At 40.2% G+C, this 25229-nt stretch overlaps 1 protein-coding gene across 5 annotated transcripts in view; it reads right to left on the bottom strand.

Annotated features, from left to right (window-relative positions):
* BCAT1 (branched chain amino acid transaminase 1) overlaps positions 1-25229 on the bottom strand; it is a 118488-nt gene that overhangs the window by 12051 nt on the left and 81208 nt on the right. For all 5 annotated transcript variants that reach the window (XM_086401738.1, XM_086401742.1, XM_086401740.1 and 2 more), the window contains exons 6-10: positions 19922-20085; positions 13320-13462; positions 7384-7469; positions 2676-2816; positions 239-313 (exon numbers count right to left, since the gene is read on the bottom strand). In XM_086401738.1, coding sequence (XP_086257864.1) covers positions 239-313; positions 2676-2816; positions 7384-7469; positions 13320-13462; positions 19922-20085 — 609 coding nt within the window. The remainder of the gene's footprint in view (positions 1-238; positions 314-2675; positions 2817-7383; positions 7470-13319; positions 13463-19921; positions 20086-25229) is intronic.

Below are 25229 nucleotides of genomic sequence, written 5' to 3'. Positions count from 1 at the left end.
TGTATGTATCTGTATCTATTCCCGCTTCTTTCCTTCCTTCCTTTTTTTAAAAAAAATATGCATCTTTTTTTCTCATTTTCTGCTTTGCTCATGCCCATCCACACTATCAGCAACATCTTCCTTAAATTTAGTTTGTTGATCTCAAATGGCAGCACTTACTCTCTTCTCTCCACAGAGGTAAGATTTGGTTCTAGGCTTTGCATGAAATAAATAACATCTTAAAAATAGATGCTCTTACCTGAATATCAGTCAGTTTTTCTAAGATGCGGCTTGCAAGCTTAGGACCATTCTCCATAGTTGGAATGTGTATAGTCTATAAAATAAAACCAGACATGAATTAATTTGAGGATATTCGTGTACACAGTGACAAGTAAGAAACTAAGCGATTTTACCGAAATAGGGAATGGCACAATGATAACCTTGTTACGTATGCTAACTTCTATGCCAAAGATTCTTTCTTATTCTTAATTTGAATAAACGCAGTCTAGTCAATGCTAGATTGTTCATCTCCCACCAGTTGATTTCAGGGTACAACTGGTTTATATGCCAACCTCCAGGCTGATTTGAAGAATGAACGAGAAGCCAGAGGTACCTAGAACTGTGGCTAAACTTAAACCCTACTTCCTCCAGCATCCTGAGAATCCACAAAGATGAAATATTAGCCTCCACATCTACCCTTTTGGCAGGGAATGAGAGCTCAAAAGGTATTCTGCCATGAATTAAAGCAAGCCATTTCAGGGACATAAGTTGTTGTTGTTTTCTGGCCTTGTTGTACGGCATGCGGGGATTGAACCTGTGCCCCCTGCAGTGGAAGCATGGAGTCTTAACCACCAGACCACCAAGGCAATCCCTCAGTAATATAAATGCAAACGAGTCTATGTCTTCACAAAAGGGGTTGCTAAATCTGTCTGTTCTAAGCCAAGCTTCCAAGGGCCACGAATTCCACAAAGTTGCACAGATGGTTAAAGTCAGGACAAAGAGATTTTATGACCCTAATCTGTATTTCGAGCCATGTCTATTCATGCCTTGCTGGCTTGAGGCTTTTGATAGTTTGATTTTAGTAGACAGTCTATACTCCTACTTTTCTTATTATACACTTTAGGATAATAGGATAATTAGATATGCCTTTTGGCTCTGAATGCTCCCCTAAAACAAGGCCACAAACTTTATAAACTTACTTCTAGAGATGAAGTAACAATGGACTTTAAAAATCTGACTCAGGGACATCCCTGATGGTCCAGTGACCAAGAATCCACCTTGCAGTGCGGGGGAAGTATGTTCGATCCCTGGTCAGGGGACCAAGACCTCACATGCTGTGGAGTAACTAAGCCTGTGAGCCACAACTACTGAGCCCATGAGCCACAACTAGAGAGACTCTGTATGCTGCAGGAAAGATCCTGCATGATGCAGCGAAGACCCGATACAGCCAAATAAATAAATAAATATTAAAAGAAACATGTGCTTTAAAAAAAAAACTGACCTAATGACAACTTTAGTTCATTTAACTGTAGACCAATAATATATTATCTAGTTATTACCACAGTAAAATGTGAAACAGTAGCTTTATAATCAGTACAAGTATCCATATACAATAGAATAATCTTTTTCCCTTGAAATCATCTATCTGTTCATGCAATTATGTCAAGTTTTTGAAAATCCCAAGCAATGAAGCAACCACCATTTAAATCAGCAGAAAAAAAAAATCAGTTCACCGAGTTGAGGAAACATAATTATAATGTTGAATTTAAAAACCAACAGAATTTGCATTTACTATTATGAATAATTTAAGCCAATTATATTATAAAAATAATGCCCCTATGCCTCTGAATTATGAAGTTAGATGAGGACAGAGCTATGTTGTTATAAAGAAGAAAGCAAGAAACAACAACAAGGACAAAAAAACACTGACAAGAAACGGAAGTACAGCATATATAAACAAGATTAATTTAATAGGAGAAAATGTCTTCCAAATAAAAGCTTCTTGAAGTAAATGCATCATGTTTGCCAAATGACAATTTTTTATGAAGTGGTTTAATTAATGATGATGATGAAGATGAAAAAACTCAATCATCATTCCAATGAGTTTTCCTTAACAATTTGCTTCCTCCTATAGTAGTTAGGAAGTGCTTTTGGAAACCACAGACTGAAATATAACTACTTGCAAGTCCTCCTTTATGGCTTCCCTGGTGACCCAGTGGTAAAGAATCAACCTGCTAATGCAGGAGACTCAGGTTGATACCTAGTCTGGGAAGATCCCCTGGAGAAGGATATGGCAACCCACTCCAGTATTCTTGCCTGGAGAACTCCATGGACAGAGGAGCCTGGCAGGCTACAGCCCATGGGGTCGCAGTTCAGACACAACTTAGCAACTGAACAACAAGAAGACCTTCCTTAGAGAGATGCTAGATAAGTGTAAGCCTACTGGCACACTTAAGGCAGGTATGATAACCAAGGATGAAACTGTTGGCGCTTTCAGGAAACCACTGGAAAGATGAATAAGTCATTTGCTAACACAGGTTCATAAAGACAACTGCCGCAATTAACAGAACATCAAGTTATTTGAAAAATGCTTTGCATCCTGAGGTCAACTAGCATTTTGTCCATATATATATCCAAAGAGTTAAATTATAGGCAAATGTTTGAAAATGACAGGACGTGAAGAGACAATGTCTTACCTCATCCTTGTACAGTATAGTCGAAACAGGGCAAACAACGCAGGCGGTGCCTGAACCAAACATCTCCCTCACCCGGTTCTCCTCCACAGCGGTGGTCAAGTCATTCATGGTGAGGTATCTCTCTGATACCTTAAATTCACCCTGTATGGAACAGAAATAAAAACAAATATAATTCAAGAGGGAGGGGACATATGTATACCTAGGGCTGATCCATGTCATTTTGCAGAAAAAAACAACAAAATTCTGTAAAGCAATTATCCTTCAATTAAAAAATAGAGCTGTATTAAGTGACTGACCATGCACTATATTTGTATATATTTTATATGTTCATATTGGATTATGCCTTTGTATGATAAAAGTTCAGATGACATTTCGTTTTTTACACGAGATTTCTTTTTTATGTGATGCCAAAGATGTTTGAAAATGCTCTTAAAATATCTTCCTTTTGGGAAGTTTATTTGAGAAAATATAATAAAAGTAAAAAAGAGATTATATATATACATATATATTTAAGAAACAGACAAGCAAAAAATGCCCTGAGGTACAGACCTTTCTACTTTACCTTCTGACTGAACTGAAACAATGTCATAATCATGTTTAGAAAGAAAAGCTGGAAAGAGTGACATCATCTTTTCGGAAACACACCAAGATGCTAAGCAACCTACTCCAAGGTCACAGCATCTCTAAATGAGATGATCAGAATATAAAATATCAGATTAGCATGATAGAGTACACAGTATATTTTAATACTTTCTTTCTTTTCTGCCTTTTGTTTGTTATCATGCCCAAAGTTTCACAAGCTGACGCACTCGAATGTTACTTAATGTGTGTTCCAAACCCTTTTTATCATAAGATAAAGTACATTATTATCTAATATTAATAATTATAGCCACTATTTATTGAGCATCAGTTACACAGCGCGTTCTCTAATTTTTAAGATGGGTCAGTTCAGTTCAGTCGCTCAGTCGTATCCAACTCTTTGCGACCCCATGAACCGCAGCACGCCATGCCTCCCTGTCCATCAAACTCCGAGAGTCCACCCAAACCCATGTTCATCGAGTCGATGATGCTATCCAACCATCTCATCCTCTGTCATCCCCTTCTCCTCCTGCCCTCAATCTTTTCCAGCATCGGGGTCTTTTCCAATGAGTCAGCTCTTCGCATCAGGTGGCCAAAGTATTGGAGTTTCAGCTTCAACATCAGTCCTTCCAATGAACACCTAGGACTGATCTCCTTTAGGATGGACTGGTTGGATCTCCTTGCAGTTTAAGGGACTCTCAAGAGTCTTCTCCAACACCACAGTTCAAAAGCATCAATTCTTTTGTGTTCAGCTTTCTTTATAGTCCAACTCTCACATCCATACATGAACACTGCAAACATCATAGCCTTGACTAGATGGACCTTAGTCGACAAAGTAATGTCTCTGCTTTTTAATATGCTGTCTAGGTTGGTCATAACTTTCCTTCCAAGGAGTAAGCGTCTTTTAATTTCATGGCTGCAATCACCATCTGCAGTGATTTTGGAGCCCTCCAAAAATAAAATCTGACACTGTTTCCACTGTTTCCCCATCCATCTGCCATGAAGTGATGGGACCAGATGCCATGATCTTAGTTTTCTGAATGTTGAGCTTTAAGCCAACTTTTTCACTCTCCTCTTTCACTTTCATCAAGAGGCTCTTTAGTTCTTCTTCCCTTTCTGCCATAAGGGTGGTGGCATCTGCATATCTGAGGTAATTGATATGTCTCCCGGCAGTCTTGATTCCAGCTTGTGCTTCCTCCAGCCCCGCGTTTCTCATGATGTACTCTGCATATAAGTTAAATAAGCACGGTGACAATATACAGCCTTGATGTACTCCTTTTCCTATTTGGAACCAGTCTGTTGTTCCATGTCCAGTTCTAACTCTTGCTTCCTGACCTGCATACAGGTTTCTCAAGAGGCAGGTCAGGTGGTCTGGTATGTCCATCTCTTTCAGAATTTTCCACAGTTTATTGTGGTCCACACAGTCAAAGGCTTTGGCATAGTCAATAAGGCAGAAATAGATGTTTTTCTGGAACTCTCTTGCTTTTTCAGTGTTCCAGTGGATGTTGGCAATTTGATCTCTGGTTCCTCTGCCTTTTCCAAAACCAGCTTGAACATCTGAAAGTTCACGGTTCATGTATTGCTGAAGCTTGGCTTGGAGAATCTTGAGCATTACTCTACTAGCGTGTGAGATGAGTGCAATTGTGAGGTAGTTTGAGCATTCTTTGGCATTGCCTTTTGTAGGGATAGGAATGAAAACTGATCTTTTCCAGTCCCGTGGCCACTGCTGAGTTTTCCATATTTGCTGGCATATTGAGTGCAGCACTTTCACAGCATCATCTTTTAGGATTTGAAATAGCTCAACTGGAATTCCATCACCTCCACTAGCTTTGTTCGTAGTGATGTTTCCTAAGGCCCACTTGACTTCACATTCCAGGATGTCTGGCTCTAGGTAAGTGATCACACCATTGTAATTAGGTCATGAAGATCTTTTTTTGTACAGTTCTTCTGTGTATTCTTGCCAACTCTTCTTAATATCTTCTGCTTCTTTTAGGCCCCTACCATTTCTGTCCTTTATTGAGCCCATCTTTGCATGAAATTGTTCCCTTGGTATCTCTAATTTTCCTGAAGAGATCTCTAGTCTTTCCCATTCTGTTGTTTTCCTTCTTTGCATTGATAGCTTAAGGTGGGTATTATCACCCTATTTTACAGATGAGAAAATTAAGGTTCAAGGATGTTCAGTGATACCCCTGAAGCCTCACAGCCAGGAAATGGCAGAAACTGGATGTGAACTCAGGTCTGATCTGACTGACTCCAAATCCTCTTTCTACTGTGTCTTTTATGGAGTAGAAACAGGGGCTGAGTTTAAATATCTGAAATATTTCATTATTTTAAAACATACATAGGTAGCATATTTGAGAAATTACACTGTGTATTTTTTCCCCTAATTTCACTGATGCAATTGACTTTACAACAGTAATCCTCTTCTTTCTCTCTGATGCCGTTTCAGGTTGAGTTTCATCACAGAATTATTGGTACACCCTCTCATCAACTTCCACTGAATTATTTGAACATCTGCTCAAGGATAGGAAGTGGGGGAAAAAAAAAAACCCTGATGCTTTTAAGCTGTGTTTAAACTATCTGTTTCATACTCATTCTTTAATCTGTTTAATTCTCATTCTTTGTTAATAGTTAAAGCTCAAAAAAAAAAAAAAAAAAAAGCTGGTCAAGAGGCTATATGAATTAAGGGCAGCAAAGAATGGGTACTTTAAGTAAGAAGAGAGCATTTTTTTTAATGTACAAGTCCACAACAGATACAAATGGAAATCACTGCCCTTGGCAAGATTCAAACCATTAGAAGACTGCTTCGTGCTGTAAGTATATTTGGAAAGATAAAAAAAAATATGCCTGCAATAGAAATGTGGCTTTTTGTAAGTTTCAATTTATCTCAGTCTGCAACTGCAATTAAGTCGTACAAAGGTAAGTAAATAAATAAATAAGTAAACTCCAGAAAATCAGCCAAGTTAAAGCTGAGTTTTATGTTCTGGAAAAGAAAAAAAAATAATCTCCTGTAAATAAACAGAATTGTTTTTCCTCTCCTCAGCCTCCTTTATCTTTGGACAATTTTCCCCTGTCTGGCAAATACTGGTAACCCCCCACATGCCTCTTGGCGTGTATGTCTCACAGTTTTAAAAATAAATTATAGCTAAGAAGTCAAGAAAAAACTTCCTCCATAATAACCTATTTTTCATGCTAGCAAATCATTAGTGTGGGAAAGCATTTCCACTTGCAACTTGTCATCAAACCTTCTGTACTTGGTTGATTTTTCTCTTTAATGAAACAAAAATTACTGAGCTTGGAAAATACATCTTTCCAATTGCAAACATATTTAGGACAGGGCAAGCTGTTTGAAATTATACCAACAGTCTGTAAATGTCATGCCCAATGTGCCAGCCAGCATGTGGCAGTTGGGTCTTGTCTACTTCAGGGTTTTGTAGAATTATTTATAGCACATTTTCTCTACTTCCAAAGCCTTTTCCAAAGAAACTGTACTCTCCTAGACATGTGTATTTCTAAACATTTGTCCTATTAACACTGTTTGACCACAGTATGTTCAAAGCCTTTTCTTGTCCCCTGGAGACCATTTTAACACATGGGTCAAAAGTCCCATCCAAGAATCTTTGCCAGCTTAACCAACTCATTCAATATTCATCTTGAATATGCGAAGTCATTTCCAATACCGAATGGTTTAACAGACTTGCCTGTGTCATGTGAATCAGAAAGGCTACTGAAAACAACTTTATATTTTCTTGAGTGTTTAGATTTTAAAAGGCTGGCAAAAAGGAAGTACATGGAAGATAAACCAGGTGAATTAATAGGAGACACCTGGCATAAAGCTTGAGTCTAGTACTAGAATACTTCTTCACTAGGACAACTTGCTAAACTGGTTTCTGCCTGCCCTTCCCTATAAACAGTACTTATTTGATAGTCTTGCCAAGACAGTCCTTCTAGAAGAGTTCTTTTCACTCAAGTTACGATTTAAAGATAAGATAACGTTGGTTGGAACTACAGGAGATCATTTCAACACTAAGCTGGACTTATTCTGATTCCTTTTTATTTCATGCTTTTATAAAAGGGGTTCATGAAAAAAAAATAAAAAATAAAAGGGGTTCATGCCAAAGGTACTCACCCACTTGTGTGCCAAGTCCAAGATGCTCTGCCTCGTCACTCCTGGAAGAATGATGCCATCTAGTGGAGGAGTTGCCAGTTCTTCTTCTATCAATTAGAAATTGGAATAGTTTCAAACTTTATTAGATGCTTTCCTAAACAACAATCACTTCTTGTTATTTTTAAAAACACTTCCTGTTATTTTTCTGGTAACAAACATGAAAAGGGGGCCACTGTTCTGTACTATCAAATTTTTCAAATCAACTCACACTTCAGGTAGATCCTTATATTTTCTTTAAAAGAAAAAAAAATGCAGAAAAAAAAAAACAAGAAAGAAAATCAGTCATCCTTCTGCTGTTTAGTCACAAAGCTGTGCCGGACTCTCTGCAACACCATGAACTATAGCCCACCAGGCTCCTCGAGGTCCATGGGATTTTTCAGGCAAGAATACTGGAGTGGGTTGCCATTTCCTTCTCCAAAGGATCTTCCTGCCCAGGGGCTGCACCTGCATCTCCTACATTGGCAAATGGATTCTTTATCACTAAGCCACCAGGGAAGCCCCATCAGTCATTCTACCCCCTTCAATTTATCCTTAACCAGTGAAAAATGAGATGGTTTCCCACTAACAAACAATAAGAGTTATGAAATACTCCAAAGAGCAACATTCCAAAAGTCAAAAAACATTCCAACTGAAGAACAATCCAAAAGTCAAAACATTGCAAAGTCAAAAAGATTAAAGCTGGTTGTGATTAGGAAAATGTAGGTAGACTCTTATCCAGAAACACTGGGCATTACCAAACCTTCTAAGAGTACTGTGGGGTAACTCTGTCCCAAGAGGTATGCATGCCCACTCAGGCTGTCCCTGCTCCCACACTGGCCTTGACAACTCTATCCAGAGTGGCATTCAGCCATGGAGGAGCATCCACATCAGGTATGGAGATGTTGACCTCAGCCTCTGAAATGTGAATGTAATGCATGCAGGGTGGGCTCAGGCGTGTATATGCCTAACAAAGAAAACATAAAGAAGAAAAAAAGAAATCCAAACAATAAAATAACACTCCATGGGTGACCCACAGGGCCAAAGCCAAGACACTGGTCTAGTAGGAAAATGACTGCAGACACTCCCAACCACAGTGCAAGTGGACATGATGACCTGTCTACAAGACTCAGTGTGGGGCTTCCCTGGGGGCCTAGCAGTTGAGAATTTGCCTGCCCATGCAGGGAACATAGGTTCAATCCCTGGTCGGGGAAGATCCCACAAGCCATGGGACAATTAAACTAAGCCAATGTGCCTTAACTACTGTCTGAGTGCCACAGCTACTGAAGTTCACGCGCCTGGAGCCTGTGCTCCACAATAAGAGAGGCCATCCCCCTGAGAAGCCTGTGCACTGAACAAATAACCCCCGCTCACAGCAACAAAGACCGAGTACACCCAGAAATAAATAAATCTTACAAAAAAAAAAAGAGTGTGGCACACCAGCCAACAGCCTCCTTCCAGAAGGATGCCTCTGGTACTCAACATTCCCCTTCCTCCTCACCTCTGGCACCCAGGAAGCTGAATCTAGTGAGAAATTCGAGCCTTAAACAATCACTTTATATAGATGTGGAACCTTACAATAGATGTGTTGCTTGTCATGTGTCTGCGGAGGACTTCACAAGGGATGCTGTAAAGGACCACTGGGTAGCAAAAGTTGGGTAGAAGTCAGTCTTTGAACTCCAGAGCCGCTTGATGCAGCCTGAAAGGACTTCAGAGATCACCTAGTGCAGTCCTGTTTTCCAGAAGAGAAACTGAGGCTGAAGAAACATGTGACTTCCCAAGGTTGGTGACACTGGGGAACACTGTCAGCGCTCAAGTCTCTCAACACTGTGGCCACCATCCTTTCTTTTTGCAGACTGTGCTCTGGACTCATCCACTCCACTGTGGCCACATGAGACGTCCCCAACAACAACACAGCTCTCTGGAATGCCAAGACTTTATGTTTACTCCTGTGTCCCCAAAACTCAATAAGATGCCTGGCCTGGAGTGATATGTAATACATGTTTTTGAGTTAAAAAAAAAAATCCTCTTTGTTAGGGTATAGCAGTATGATTTCTTTGAATTTTGAGTCAAAAAATCATCTGCTGAAAACCACTGTTTCAAAAGAAGAAAATTTGTTTTTGGCAATGTTTTGGGGGCTACTTTGATCTCAAGATAAACACGTGTTTTGCAATAGCAAGCAAGCTGGATATATGGATGTACGGATCTACATGTGTATGCACACATACACCCCACACATATAAACAAACAATTCTAGTGTCCCCAAACCGGACCTCTCCTAAAGCTTGCTGGGCTCTAAGACCATGTGCTAAGTCACTTCAGTCGTGTCCAACTCTTTGTGACTTCATGGACTGTAGCCCACCAGGCTCCTTTGTCCATGGGATCCTCCAGGCAAAAATACTGAAATGGGTTGCCATGCCCTTCTCCTAAGACTGCATAGAGTTCAATGAAAACAGTGGCCCTGCGTGGGCAAATGCAGTTTTGTGAAACATATGTAACACCCAAATCTGTAACCACTAGCCTGAGGTCAAGGAACAGAACATCTGCTTCTCTGGTTGCCAGACAGAGATGATGACATGACAACATTTGGGTGAGAAATATTCATTTTCCTCTGCAACCACAAACAAGCTTACAAGAGCCAGAATGAGCTCCAGATTGCTCAACAGGAGGAAAACAGAGCCTACAAACGCAGCTTGTTTTTGACAGAGAAATCATTTGGGGGAGATGAAGAGTTTAGAAGCAATGACAGCAGGATTCATCTGACTTCCCAAATTCAAGCACTAATGGGAACCAGGAATGTGGGTTTGTGTTAACGACGCAAACACCAACAGCACAATCATTCATTCATTCAACAATATATACTGAGCATCTATCAGTATCAGTGTCAGCATCAGTGCCGCTGGCCATTCTAAGTATGAGGGATACAGCAGGGAACAAAATCGATGTAACTCCTTGCTCACTTTCTAATGGGCAGAGGCAAACAATTATATTAAATAGCATGTTAAGCAATGGAAGGGGAAAAAAAGAAGGTGATAGGGAGTGTTGGGGAGAGAGTTTAAGATTTGTATTAAGGTATCCAAGAAAAGGCTTACTGAGAATGGGGTGTGTGGCAAAGACTTGAAGGAGGTGAGTGAGCAGCCACCCAGCAAGAGTACTCTGAGCAGAGCTGGTGTAAATGCATCCCAAACTCCCTGTGAAATCCAACCACGACAATCCCATCTTACTTTCATAGTAGTTCCAGTGTCTAGTATTAGATAATACTGCTTTCTCAACAGTGAACAGTGTGTATGTCATATGACTCATCAATGAAATAATACAGAATTGGGGGCCATGTGATCTTACAATCAGGGCTGCGGTGATGGAATCAAAACCCACATGAAGAGACACTCAAAAAGGACCTACTGTATAGCACAGGGAACTCTACTCAGTGTTGTGATAACCTATAAGGGAAAAGAATTTTAAAAAGAATGTAAACATACACACACACACACACACACACTGAATCACTTTGATATACACCTGAAACTAACCCAACCTTGTAAATCAACTATACTTCAGTTTAAAAACAAAACCAAAAAACCCATGAGTTCCAAGCCAAGCGTCACAAGATAGGGCACAGTGCTGTGGCAGCTACCTTGGCCCAGAGGAATGGTGAGCGGGTGCTCATGGAAAGAACTGCTTGTAACTCTTATTGCAAAGCTTTTTGGGGAAAAAAACTCAATATTTTGCTAATTTTCAACGCATTATTCTTTGTCTTTTCCTAAAGCCACACAGTATAAATCAAAGTTACTAGAGTTGCTGCAATGTCTGTTTCCTTTTTAAGCCCAAAGATTGTTCCTGACATTTCCCTCACTCCTCTCAGAATACTGTTCAAACATTTGTTCCATTTCCTTTCTCCTTACTTTAAATTTTATCTGATCTGTCAGTGAACACCCTCAAATTGAAGGAACATCTTCACATTAAAACTATACTTATCTCAGGCAACCATAACCTGAATAGGAACTCTCAAGGTCTTGTATATTTTATAAGAGCCAGAAGACAAATTCATTCAATTCTCTTCTGACCTTTAAAAGCCATGGAAATGGTTCATGATTATTGTTTGCATAACGGGTCATTTTTCACCAGGACAGTTTCTGGTGTTTCTGGTTAAATCGTGTAGCTCTGATTCAGACTGTGCTTAAATCCTGACATCTCCCGTCCATAAATAAGGATGGTACCACTTCTGTATGAGGTCACTGGTTTTGTTTGGGGTTGCGTGGGTTTTCTTGGCGATGGGGATGGCAGTGGGTAGATGGAAAGAATGAACTGAATCAATTTATTATCTCCTATGTACAGAGTTCAACAGTGGCTGTCAACTTTCAGGCACAGCTTTTGATATATGTCATATGTAATAACTCCAATTTAGAAATCACAAATATTCCAGTACAAATTGTGTTTTCAAGAGTGTCAACTACAAACAGCCAGGTATGGAAGGACAAACATAATCTATATCTGGCTTTTCATATGCCAAGGGTTACCAAGGATCAACCCCAGAACATGGTGTACTCACCACACCTGTTTATTCTCACTGTGACTGGAATATAAGGCTCATCTTGTAATTCTCTGAAAGCAGTGCTCAAATTAGCTCTGAAGTCAGCCACATCTGAATCACCATTTCCCTCTATTTGTAGCCAAATAACAAAAGAGCAAGAGGCTACTATATCTGCTTTAAAATTAAAATTTCATTTAAAATCTGAATTAAAACCAATCCCAAGATTTCAGCAGTATTAGGTTGGTCAAAAAATTGTTTGAACTCAACTCAATCTTCGGAAACTTATCACTTTACATTTGGGCTTTCCCTGGTGGCTCAGACTGTAAAGAATCTGTCTGCAATGCAGGAGACTCAGGTTCGATCTCTGGTTTAGGAAAATCCCCTGGAGAAGGGAATGGCTACCCACTCCAGTATTCTTGCCTGGAGAATCCCATAGACAGAGGAGCCACATTTGGAAACTTATCATTTTACATTTCTAGTCTGTGGTTTCTGCCAACTAATTTAAAAGAAAAGAACTGCAAAGAAGGAAAGTGAGCATTCAGGATATTAAAGGTAATAAAGAAGTACTGATTTTTGTAATAGACATATATTAATGGTCTTAAATGAACCACAATCTACATACAATCCCCAAATTAAGACCAATTTGCCCTAAAAACGGTGTCCTTTATTCAAATAGAGCTCCAGTGTAAACCTGGAAGGCTTCTAATGTATTATCAAAATACGTAGAAAGGGCAATGATTGTTACATGAATTACAACAAGAGCATGCACTAAATTTCGTATCAGTAGAAAGAGTAGACTATGTTTATCACTACAGTGTCTTATACATAGTATATGGTAAATGACCACAGGCTTCCCCAGTGGCTCAGACGTGAAGAATCCACCTGCTATGGAGGAGGGGTGGGTTCAATCCCTGGGTTGGGAAGAGTCCCTGGAGGAGAACATGGTAACCTACTCCAGTATTCTTGCCTGGGAAATGCCACGGGCAGAGAAGCCTAGCGGGCTACAATCCATGCGGTCACAAAGAGTCAGACATGGCGGAAGCAACTGAGCATGCATGCATACATGGTAAATGATCACTGAAATAATCAGATCAGAAAAATGATAAGATAATAAAAGGATAAGGAAGCACATTTTCAAACAGTGGAGATTTAAATTCCTTAAATTGACAACTCAAAAGTAAGTACATCTAAAGCCAAAAAACAAAGCCAAAAATCTTTGTAAATACTCTAAACTTAAACTCATGTATACTTGGACAGCAAAAGCACAGAAAATCTTAAGATCTTGGAAGTGTGCTACTTATTCTCTTGTTTTAAGGTTTTAGTTATTTTCTCTCCAATCCCACTGAAAATGATTGAAAAATAGCAGAGAGCTGAAATCTGGGTGGATTACCTCCATCTTCATTTATCCAATAAAGAAAAAGATTCATAGTTCCAACTTCAGTTATTTGATTATCTTCTCCATAGAGCCACAGAACCTGCTGACATGCATTTTCCACGGCTTCACATTGGGCAAAAAGAGATGAGCCATAATTCCTTTTAAGAAAGAGGAAACACATGATTATGACTATACTTCAGCCCCTACCTCCCAGCAAGTCTTTAATTCAAGCATGGATGTAGTCAATGTACTAGGTTCTTAATTATATATCCTCTCCAGTTAACTGCATAATATTAGAGGAAACACATTAGAGAATCTACATGGTCTAACTGCATTCATTTGGGAGAAAAATTGTGCAATTCTAACTTGAAAAAAGAGAACACAGGTGAAGAGCCAAGTCAACAACACTTAAAAGTTACTATTTTTTTCACATGCCAATCAATTTTACGTGAATTACTTCATTTTGGAGGCGTGCTACTTTTTCCCTTTGTTCTAAGGTTCTAGTTCTTTTTACTGGAGAAGACCGTGATGCTGGGAAAGATTGAAGGCAAAAGGAGAAGAGGGCAGCAAAGGATGAGCTGGTTAGATAGCATCACTGACTCAGTGGACATGAATCTGAGCAAATTCTCGGAGATAGTGAAGGACACAGAAGTCCAGTGTGTTGCAGTCTATGGGGGTCGCAAAGAGTCAGACATGACTTAGTGACTGAATAAGAATATTTCATTTAAACCCCACAAAACACTATTGAGTTAGCCACGATCATTAGTCCCATGGTTCAGATGAGAAACTGAGGCTTAGAGAAGTAACTTATATCAAGTTATATCTATTAATTAGCAGAGCACCAACTCCATGCTCTAACTGGTACCTTTCAATATAATCAAGAAATACCTATTGCTCAATGTCTAAATTCCCTAAAAGTGAGACAAGAGGCCAAAAATCCTTATTTTAACCAAAAAATATTCCAAAAGCCTGTTTTTCTCAATCAATACTATTCACTTTGGATTATTCAAAGGAACATGGCATATCTTCCTGGAATGACAATGTAGTTTCTAACAGTAATTTATTTACTCATTCATTCATTCGTTACCTGACTCCTAGAAGTTTAAGTAAACTCGGTAGGGGAGCACTTTCCTCTGTGAGTCCGAGTGTAAGGTACAATTGACATTTAACACACACAGACACACACACACACACACACAGCTTGTGGAGAATAAATTTAAACTCAAGAGACAAGAAATTTAGATATATTGGAATTGACTCTTTTTAAAGAAGATATATTTTGACAAATGGTCTATCATTTGGAAGGAGAAATGACTTCTAAATTAAACAGAAATATTAATGCTTTTTATACCTTAAAATTTTATTTGGCGTTCTTGTCTGGAGAATCCCAGGGACGGGGGAGCCTGGTGGGCTGCCGTCTACGGGGTCGCACAGAGTCAGACACAACTGAAGCGACTTAGCAGCAGCAGCAGCAGCAGTTTCATTCATAATGATGCCTAGCTCTCACTATCCTCATTAATGAGTTCTCCAATTATATGTTGCCTTAGGAGAAAAGGATTGGGGCTTCCCTGGTGGCTCAGAGGGTAAAGTGTCTGCCTGCAATGCAGGAGACCTGGGTTTGATCCCTGGGTCAGGAAGATCCCCTGGAGAAGGAAATGGCAATCCACTCCAGTACTCTTGCCTGGAAAACCCCATGGACAGAGAAGCCTGGTAGGCTATAGTCCATGGGATCACAAAGACTCAGACACAACTGAGAGGCTTCACTTTCACTTTAGGAGAAAAGGAAGTAATATTTTAAATTTATCCTTTATTAAATGGGAAAAGTATTCAGTAGAATACAAAATATGAATCAATGCTTTAAATAAAACATGAGAGTCCTCAAATATATGTGATGCTTGTTTGCCTTTCTATGCTCCTGGCTGTATAATTCACTTTCCTTGGCTTTTAGAAGATATCAGCAAACAAGTTTGAAAGCACTCCTCTATGACAGTCAGGACTAGGAAAAAACCCTAGACCCATCCTTGGACTATGAAGCCCCAAGAAGTACACAGAAACAATCAAACATACTACCAAAAAATTAATGTTATTCTTACTTTCCACAAAATACCCACCTAGGCCTTTTAAATGATCTCTTTTATATCTGGGCAAGATTAAATTTTTAGTATTTCCTAAGTCAAAGTGTAACTTAAACACAGAAGCCATATATCCCAGTGGCTACATGCCATTCTCATCTGCACAGCTTCTCTTCTCTTCCCACTATGCTCTCTTGGGTCCTTCCTATGCAGCCAAGTCATTCTGCTTGGGTTGACAATCATAGCATCCTGCCCCTACCACAAATGAAGAAAAGGGTGGGCAAGTAACTAAGTTGCTCATAAGTTCTTCTTTGAGTTTACTCACTCATTCATTTCAATGTACAAAACCCTTTGAAAGATGTATTTTCTCCCTTTGAGAATGGTGGCAGCTCGTCTGCTATGATGCTGGGTCTCTTGAATCCATGATCACCAGCCTTCAAAGCAGAAGACATCTGAATTAGGAGAGCCTTAGGCTAACGCATAGCCAGAAGCTTTGACAAGAGATGGGGGAAGGATGGAAAGAGAGAGAAAAGGAGAGAAGAGAGAGACTGGGGTGGATGTAGCATGAGCAGCACATATGCAAGGGCAAAGCAATCTGGTGACAATGATTAGAGCTCTTATTGATCCACAGCTACCATGAGCCAACATGAGCCACAGCTAACATGAGCCAGTCAATCCCTTCTCTACTCAAGATGGATTGAGCTAGTTTTCTGACCTGTAACTCAAAGACTAGTGACTAATAACTGAAGTATTCTAGAAAGCTATGGTATTGAAACAGACATCATACAATCTGGGGAATGATGAGATTTATTTACACCAAGGTATTCAGATTCCTTTAAAAGACCCTCAACATGTATACTTCAAAACACAGGCAATGAAATGTAAATTACTAGTCAGTCTGGAGATGACATAATTCTAATATTCAGGAGGCTTTCATTTTTAATGACCATAAAACATCAGACCACCCATATTCAGAACTAATAGCAAATACACAGTTCAGTTCAGTTCCGCTCAATTGCTCAGTCATGTCCGACTCTTTGCGACCCCATGAATTGCAGCACGCCAGGCCTCCCTGTCCATCACCAACTCCCGGAGTTCACTCAAGACTCACGTCCATGGAGTCGGTGATGCAATCCAGCCATCTCATCCTCTGTCTGGCCTGGTAACTGGGTTCAATTATGAATACTTTTTAAGGAGTATAGACCAGCCTGCAGGGAGAGTTTGGTAGACAGAGCATGGGTTTGGAGCCAATAGGCCCAGATGCAGCTCTTTAATGCCTACTGATTATTTAGTTGCTAAGTTATATGCGACTCTTCTGTGACCCCATGGACTGTAGTCCGCCTGCCTCCTCTGTCCATGGGACTTCCCAGGCAAGAATACTGGAGCGGGAATCTCCTCCAGGGGATCTTCCTGACCCAGGGATTGAACCTGCACCTCCCTCACTGACAAGTGGATTCTTTACCACTGAGCCCAGGGAAGTCCATTTATAGGTGTGTTTTTCCCCAAATACAAATGTGTATCAAAATTCTCTCTCAGGTGTAAACTGTATCATTAATGTCCACTGGGTAATTGATACTTTGGTAATATACTTGGGCTTCCTTCCACATGCTGCCAATATTAAGAAGGAAAACACATGTCCTTGGAAGAAAGAGGAAAATGAAAAAGTGGGAAAACTGTCTACATATAATTTTAATGTAGAATCTGGGAGACTAGGAATATTAAATACATCCCTCCAAACGAGTAAATCCTATTGTGTGCAATCTAACTGATTACTCCTAGGAGAGAGCCCAGGAGATAAAACCAGAAAGAAAGAGAGCCTCATAATATAAACTATTGTCTGTTGAGAGAGTACCACCTACCAGGCAGGGCCCTAGGTTCTGAACCCCATTATTTCAACAAATTGTCTTAACACAACCATAGATGTTATTATACTTTTGAGGATTTGTAGGGAGAAAGGACTTAATTGCATAAGATCATGCAGATATGTGCACGATTCGTGGGTATCTCTAAGTCCACGCTGGAAACCGCTAGGTTCTAACTCCATACTTGTTGAGAGCTCCCTAAGTGCCAGCCAGGATCCTAGGCACTTCACATTATCCTCCTCCATCCTCACAGGTAAAGTGGGCATTATTACCCTCATTTTATCAATGAGGAAACTAAGGCTTACAATTTAATCTAAGTTTAAAAGTTCTAAGATTAAAAAATTTAATCCTAGAATTTTAAAAATATATATATTCTCTCTGTTCCTCAGATTCACTTATACAGAAAGCAAAAAATTCTTGAGCTTGTGAAAGTCAATAGATATTTAATAATTACCAATTGACTACAGAGGTACTAAAAAAAAGATTAGAAGGTAACTATTGAATGGAGGAGGGCATGGCAACCCGCTCCAGCATTCTTGCCTGGAGAATCCCCATGGACAGAGGAGCCTGGAGGGCTGCAGTCCATGGGGTCGCAAAGAGCCGTACACGACTGAGCAACTAAGCCCAGCACAGCATTGAATAAGTCAGGTCTAGAAAGGAACAATAATACATAAATCTAAGGTTGCCGCCAAATGTCTTTGTTAACTAAACTGAATGACGGTAGATGCAAAATCATTTGTTTCCCTGTTCTCCTCCAGCTGGGAGTATAGGAGCAGAGAGGTTTCAAGCTCTTGGAAACAACAGGCGGGTTTGTGACGAATCCACTCTCTGCTTCATGCTTGCCCTCTTGCCAATTTTGCTTTTATGTATGGGGCCCAAAACTCTCTTCTCTAAGAAATTTCAAGTCAATGTCCACTGATTCTGGTCCACGTGAGCCTAATGAGTCAAACTAGTAATTTATTTTATAGTTGGCTTTATTTCTTAAAGAAGTTTCAGATTACCGAAAACCTGAGCAAAAAACAGAGCTTCTATAACTCTTATTCCTCAATTTCCATTTCCCTTCTTATTAACATCTCACATTAGTGGGGTACACTTGTTATAACTGATGAGACAATATTGAAATACTAGTTGTTCATAGTAACACCGGACTTCAGTCTTTGTATTGTACAGAAAGTAGTGATTTTTAATTGCTCTTTAACGATCATATATTCTATGAGACTGCCTCAATATCCTCTTTGTAACAAATAACCATCTATCTGCCCAGAAACCAAACTGAAGGATTCCCTGCAATTTGTGTCCCCATGTTATCTCTTCCCTAGGCAGGTAGGGGGAGCTAGAGAGTATGATTTAAAGTAGAAAAAATTTTACATTCTCTCTTCATCAAGACTGTTGCTTTACTGCAACGTGCACTGAGAGAAGTTTTAATAGAGGAATACAGATATGCTCTGTGAATAAGTCTGAAAAAGTAAAAAAGCCATTGAGAACAAACAAAAAAGTTTTTGATCTGGCTAGCCTAGGACTTAGGAAGGAGATCTAACACGGAATAAAGTGACTTAGTTTATTTAATGAACTCCATCAGAATTTTTTTTTTTTTTTTCTGGGCTTCCCTCATAGCTCAGTCATTAAAGAATCTGCCTGAAATACAGGATCCCTGGGTTGGGAAGATCCCCTGGAGAAGGAAATGGCAACCTATTCTAGTATTCTTGCCTGGAAAATTCCACGGACAGAACAGCCTGGCATGCTACAGTCCATGGGGTTGCAAGAGTCGGATACAACCTAGCGACTAAGCCACCACCATCAGGATTTTTCTGACCCGATGAGGGAATGCAGTTAGTGAGTGAATGCCACGAGGGATGACAGGACATAGCATTTTACCACCATGCCTTTTTGGGGACAGAAAAGTGAGAAATAGAAAAAGTCTATGGAGGGTTCAAAGCCAGCTGTCAAGGTCTCTCTGGCATGTCAGCACCACATCCTTCCTCTCTCCCAGGGCCCAGAAGACTGCACTGAGTCACCTTGAGGGCCAGCTGGTGCTCTTCCAAAGGAAGAGCCACGCTGGGTAACCCGGCTATTCTTGTTCACCCGTCGGGGCATTCCCGATTCACGGCCAAGTCCACCCCTGAAATTGTCTAACACTTTCAAATGCTCTTTTATTTCCAGCCAGCTACATATGGCCTATGAGACTGGCCTGACCGAGCCAAAGCAGGGCTGTCCCACAGCCAGTTGGCAGCAGATATGGTTGCAATCTGCGGGAATGAAGACAGCACTTCAGTGATGCAGGCACCTTCCCCAGACAGGGCTCCTTGGAGCCGACTGAGAGCTTGGGCCCCGACACCAGATGCTCTCGAATGCCAACTGTCAGCCCGCGGCCAGGGACCAGCATCCCGGGCAGCTCATCCAAAGCGCTGATTTCATTCCTGGCCTAGTTACTTTAGTTCTTGCTTATGTTTAACAGTCAATGTTTCTCCCTTCAAAGGGCCACAGAGGTTATCCTTCAAACAGCTACCACATTCAAACCACTGAAGGCTAAACACAAAATAAAAATGACCATTCCAGTGTGAATACTAATATATATATATATATATATATATATATATATATATATGTATGTATTGAATGAATGGCCATAACTAAATGGTCACAAGGGCCTCTATCCTTTAGACAGTAACACAGATCAACTTACCCTCCCATCTTGCAGTCTCCGGTCCCACCTTTCCAGGCTCTTACATACTTCGGGTTGGCCCACAGGGACACAGGATTAAAGCTTCCAGTGGAAAAATAAGGTCCCACTGGGCTCAAGATTACAAAGAGCAGGGCTTTAGTCGGCTTCTTGACCCCCAGAGAAGGCTGGAATATAGTAAAAGTATACACAACTGTTAATCTAAAATGCAGATGCCAGTCTCAAAGTCTAGAACAGATCTGTAACATCTCCCAGAAGCCACAAACGACAGCTGTTACTTCTGAAGTTGAGTTACACAAAGCCTGATGGTCGTCTAAGAAGAAAACACCAAGACTGGGTTCCATTTTGCTTTGCTTTCAGAGTTATGATTTTAAAGGAAAGGCAAATTTGTCTCTTGTTTTATTAATAGGTTTTTTGTGCATGCTCAGTTGCTCAGTCCTGTCTGACTCTTTGCGACCTCATGGATGGTAGCCCACCAGGCTCCTCTGTACATGGGATTATCCCAGGCAAGAATACTGGAGAGGGTTGCCATTTCCTCCTCCAGGGGACCTTCCTGACCCAGGGATCGAACCCATGTCTCCTGGGGCACCTGCATTGGCAGCGGATTCTTTACCACTGAGCCACCTGGGAAGACCAGTACACTGTCAACTAACCATATATTTTTGACAACTAGCCATGTAACACTTTTCAGGATTGCACTGATTGGGAACTGAAAAAGGAAAGAACCTAGACACGATTTCAGTCTTTGGGGGTGAAACCTAATATTTGCTTCTCTAACTTGCCCTTCTACTTCATTCAAACACTCTGGTGCCAGCAGACTCGGGCTGGAGAAAGTGCCATTATCGCATCCGACTGTGACAGATAACAGACACCAAAAGTGTAGCTTCACTAGAAGCAAAGACATCAGACAAGACAAATCCCCGCCACCGGGGCCCCTGCCCACCAAAAGACAGAGGACGAAGGACTCAGGAATTCATATTAGGAATGACAAAGAGAGAAAATGGCCTTCCCCACAAACACTGAGAAAATCACAAGCCAACAATGCAATCATAAATTTCTTCAGCACAAAAGTAATTACTCTCAGTTGTTTTTTAAAGAGGAAAATTGAGAGACTAAAAAGTTTTGAGGGCTACATATTCTAAAGGCATTAAAGGTTGCTGGGCTATCCTGTACAGTTTAAGGCCACGCAGGTAAGAAAACAAATTAAGACTATTATATTAAATCCTGGGCAATAAAATACATACACTGAGTCCTCAAAAAAGAAGCCTAGTCTGCCTGGATCGGGTAGCAATCTGGTGTGAAAATAATGACAGGAGACTCAAATTCAGCTAATTCGTGATTTTTGTAATATGTAATGAAACTGGCTAAAAGAGGACTTGGGGATATATTTTTTTTTCTGAATTTCAATTAAATCTCCTCTTCTGCTACCTGATAGCTCAAGGGGCCTCACCCACTACTTATGCCCAGATGAAGAATCAGGCAGGGAAAAGATGTGTGAGCACGATACATTGTGTTCATGTATGTGCGCTCTGATGCCACCAGAGAGGCTTAAGAAACGGGAAGCTGAGTCCATTCACACAGCATGTGAACCTGAGAGTCACACAGGACTTGGCTGGCCCCAAAGGAAACAGACAAAGAGTGACAGATACCAAGTTAAAGAAATGAGTCAGTTCACAGACTTAAATAATGAACTTACGGTTGCCACGGGGAAAGGATGGGGTGAAAGGATAGTTCGCATGTTTAGGATTGACAAGAACACGCGATTGTATTCAATAAGGATCTAAAGTATAGCGCAGGAAACTCTGCTCAATGCTATGTGGCAGCCTGGATGGGAGCAGAGTCTGGGGGACAATGGACACGTGTATATGTATGGCTGAGTCCCTTTGCTGTCCACCTGAAACTGTCACAACATTGTTAATAGGCTATACTCCAATGCAAAATAAAAAGTTCAAATTTAAAAGAAAAAAATGATAAAGAAATGAATCATTGTTAGGGAAATTAAGTAGTCTTGTTTAGGCTTCAGAGACAAAGCAAAGCAGGCCTCCGACCTTGCTTCTGACCTACATGGATACAGCCCAGACTACTGCTGTGGGCGTCAGCCACACCTGCTGTGAGTGTCAGAAGAGAAACACGATAGATAGATAGATAGATGATAGATAGATAGATAGATAGATAGATGATAGGGAGCAGATCTTGGAATTTGTCAAGTCCCTTGAGGAGGTCTGGCCTACCACGCCTAGGACTTAGTAACATTCCAAGATTTGCGTAACAAAGCAAGTGTTAGTTGCTCAGTCCTTTCAGCCTCTGTAGCCCACCAGGTTCCTTTGTCCATGGGATTCTCCAGGCAAACCTACTAGAGTGGGTTTCCATTTCCTTCTCCAAAAAAGGAAACAGCATTGTAAAAACTTAACATAATACCATTGCTGCAGTTTTGCTGGCAGATTGATGAAGATGTATCAATAACCTCAGATATGCAGATGACACCACTCTTATGGCAGAAAGGGAAGAACTAAAGAGTCTCTTGATGAAAGAGAAGAGTGAAAAAGCTGGCTTACAACTCAACATTTAGAAAACTAAGATCACGGCATCCGGTCCCATCACTTCATGGCAAATAGATGGAGAAACAATGGAAACAGTGACAGACTTTATTTTCTTGGGCTCCCAAATCACTGCAGATGGTGACTGCAGCCATGAAATTAAAAGACGCTTACTCCTTGGAAGGAAAGTTATGACCAACCTAGATAGCATTTTAAAAAGTAGAGACATTACTTTGCCGACAAAGGTCCGTCTAGTCAAAGCTATGGCTTTTCCCAGTAGTCATGTATGAATGTGAGAGCTGGACCATAAAGAAAGCTGAGCACTGAAGAATTGATGCTTTTGAACTGTGGTGTTGGAGAAAATTCTTGAGAGTTGCAAGGAGATCCAATCAGTCAATCCTAAAGGAAGTCAATCCTGAATATTCACTGGAAGAACTGATGCTGAAGCTGAAGCTCCAATACTTTGGCCACCTGATGTGAAGAACTGACTCACTGGAAAAGACGCTGATGCTGGGAAGGACTGGAGGCAGGAGGAAGGGATGACAGAGGATGAGACGGCTGGATGGCATCATTGACTCGATAGACATGAGTTTGAGCAAGCTCTGGGAATTGGCGATGGACAGAGAAGCCTGGGGTGCTGCAGTCCATGGTGTCTCAAAGAGTCGGACACGACTGAGCGACTGAACGGAACTGAACTGATGAGGATCTTTCAGTTTGCATCCTGGGATTATAAGTGGGAGAAATGAAACCTTTGAAGTCTCACCCACAAAGCGGACTCGCTGCCTGGGACCTTTTCCTAATTGGAACTCCAGACTGCTGTCACATCAGACTTCCCAGTGCTGTTTAAGCACGGATGTTGGCAAATCCAATTTGGTGATGTATGTACTATTGCTCTCCTCTGCTGTTTCTATTTCTTTTTTCTTTTATGTTAGAATATTCAAAGTAGACTAGATAGTTCTCTAAGAAATATTTGTATTGCTTATATGTATATAATGAATGGTTTATTTTGTTAACAAATCCTCTGGACATGAGGCAAAAGTGAAAACTTTCAGCAAAACAGCCAGCAAGCAACAACAGGTTTTGGTTTTTTTGCTCATTTGGGTTTGTTCTTTAGTGGGGGTTGAAAAGGTCACCCCCACAAAGAATGAGGAGACTTAAACTCCATTTGCTTTTATTGGTTTCATTATTTGGAAAAAGAAATTCCAAGAATAACACACATATCTGCCTTTCTTCCCAACTTTGATAAAAATTGACTATCTTATCTCTGCACTTTTAATTACCTATCAGTTAAGTAAGCTTTACATTAAAAAAAAATTATTGACCATTGTAATAATGAATTAGGCTTCTCAACATAATTTAGAAATACAATATGCAGGACACAGTATCAATAATTTACCTAGCTTCTAATGGTCTAAATAAAATACCTTATTTATGGATAAACTGATAAGCATTTTATTACTGATATCACATGAATGCCTGGACTTTTTTCACTCTTGTATTTTTTGCAACCTACACTCTACTAAAAAAAAGTAACAATAACTCATCATCATGGATAAGTTTCATGTTATTCATTTCCTTCCCTTGATTTTAATTGACAGGCAAACTTGCATTTAATCCACTAGGTGGCAGTAGAGAGAAAACAGATGAAAAACAGACTAACATACTAAATCTATTTCTAGAGAAGAATATCTTGATAAAAATCTTTAAACAATATCTTTATACTTGGGTCAGGAAGATCCCCTCGAGGAGGAAATGGCAACCCCATTCCAGTATTCTTGCCTGGGAAATCCCATGGACAGAGAAGCCTAGTGGGCTATATAGTCCATAAGGTCGCATAGAATTGGACATGACTAAGGGATTAAACCAGCTTCCCTGGTGGCTCAGAGGGTAAAGTGTCTGCCTGCAAAGCAGGAGACCCAGGTTCGATCCCTGGGTCAGGAAGATCCCCTGGAGAAGGAAATGGCAACCCACTCCAGTACTCTTGCCTGGAAAATCCCATGGACGGAGAAGCCTGGTGGGCTATAGCCCATAACAGCCCATCGGGTCGCAGAGAGTCGGACACGACTGAACGACTTCACTTCACTTCACTTCACTTAAGGGATTAAACCACCACCACCATTCTTAGCAAGCAGGCAGATTATAGACTAGAATGTTTCGATGCTGAGAGAAAATGTGCTTATGGGTACTAACTTTTATTTCTGAAATTTAAGCAAGGTCAATTCATATTTTGCAAGCACTTTAAGTATTGGTGTCACCTTCATCCTTAAATAATTATTTATGTCAAATATTTTTCCATGAAAAGAACTATGACTGTACTGAAAATGATCACACTGTTTCATAAGTGAGAGTAAATCAAATGTAACTTTTTGGATCAGGAAAGGAACTCGGTGATTGGATCTGTTTCTCCCCTCCACATTTGTTCCTCAGTTCTCCCTTCTTTCCTGGAAAGCAATTTAAATTCTGTACTATTCCTACAGTAAAGAATAGTTTACGATAGCATAATATTAATCAAATGGCAATGAACAACATTCTATGATCACAAGATCAGGATTCTAGTTCAAGTAAAATAAAAGCCATATACATAAAGAAAAATATGGATAGTAACAGCTGATGTTATGTAGACCAGTTTCACTGTCTTATTTTGATTGATTTTTAAAAATTCTCCTCTACTAGTTTCTTGGATTATTTCAATACATAAAGAACTGAAAGGGGCTTTTAAGAAATCCCTCAGAAAATGAGAAATACAAAATTTTAGATGCAAAGTTTAGGTCTCA

Source organism: Bos grunniens, chromosome 5 (genome assembly GCF_055505025.1).
Source record: "Bos grunniens cultivar Pamir isolate PY7600 chromosome 5, Bosgru_T2T1.0, whole genome shotgun sequence".
In the NCBI taxonomy this organism is placed as follows: domain Eukaryota; kingdom Metazoa; phylum Chordata; class Mammalia; order Artiodactyla; family Bovidae; genus Bos; species Bos grunniens.
Note: the sequence above shows the minus strand (reverse complement) of the source record. Positions and strands in the feature narration are given on the sequence as shown.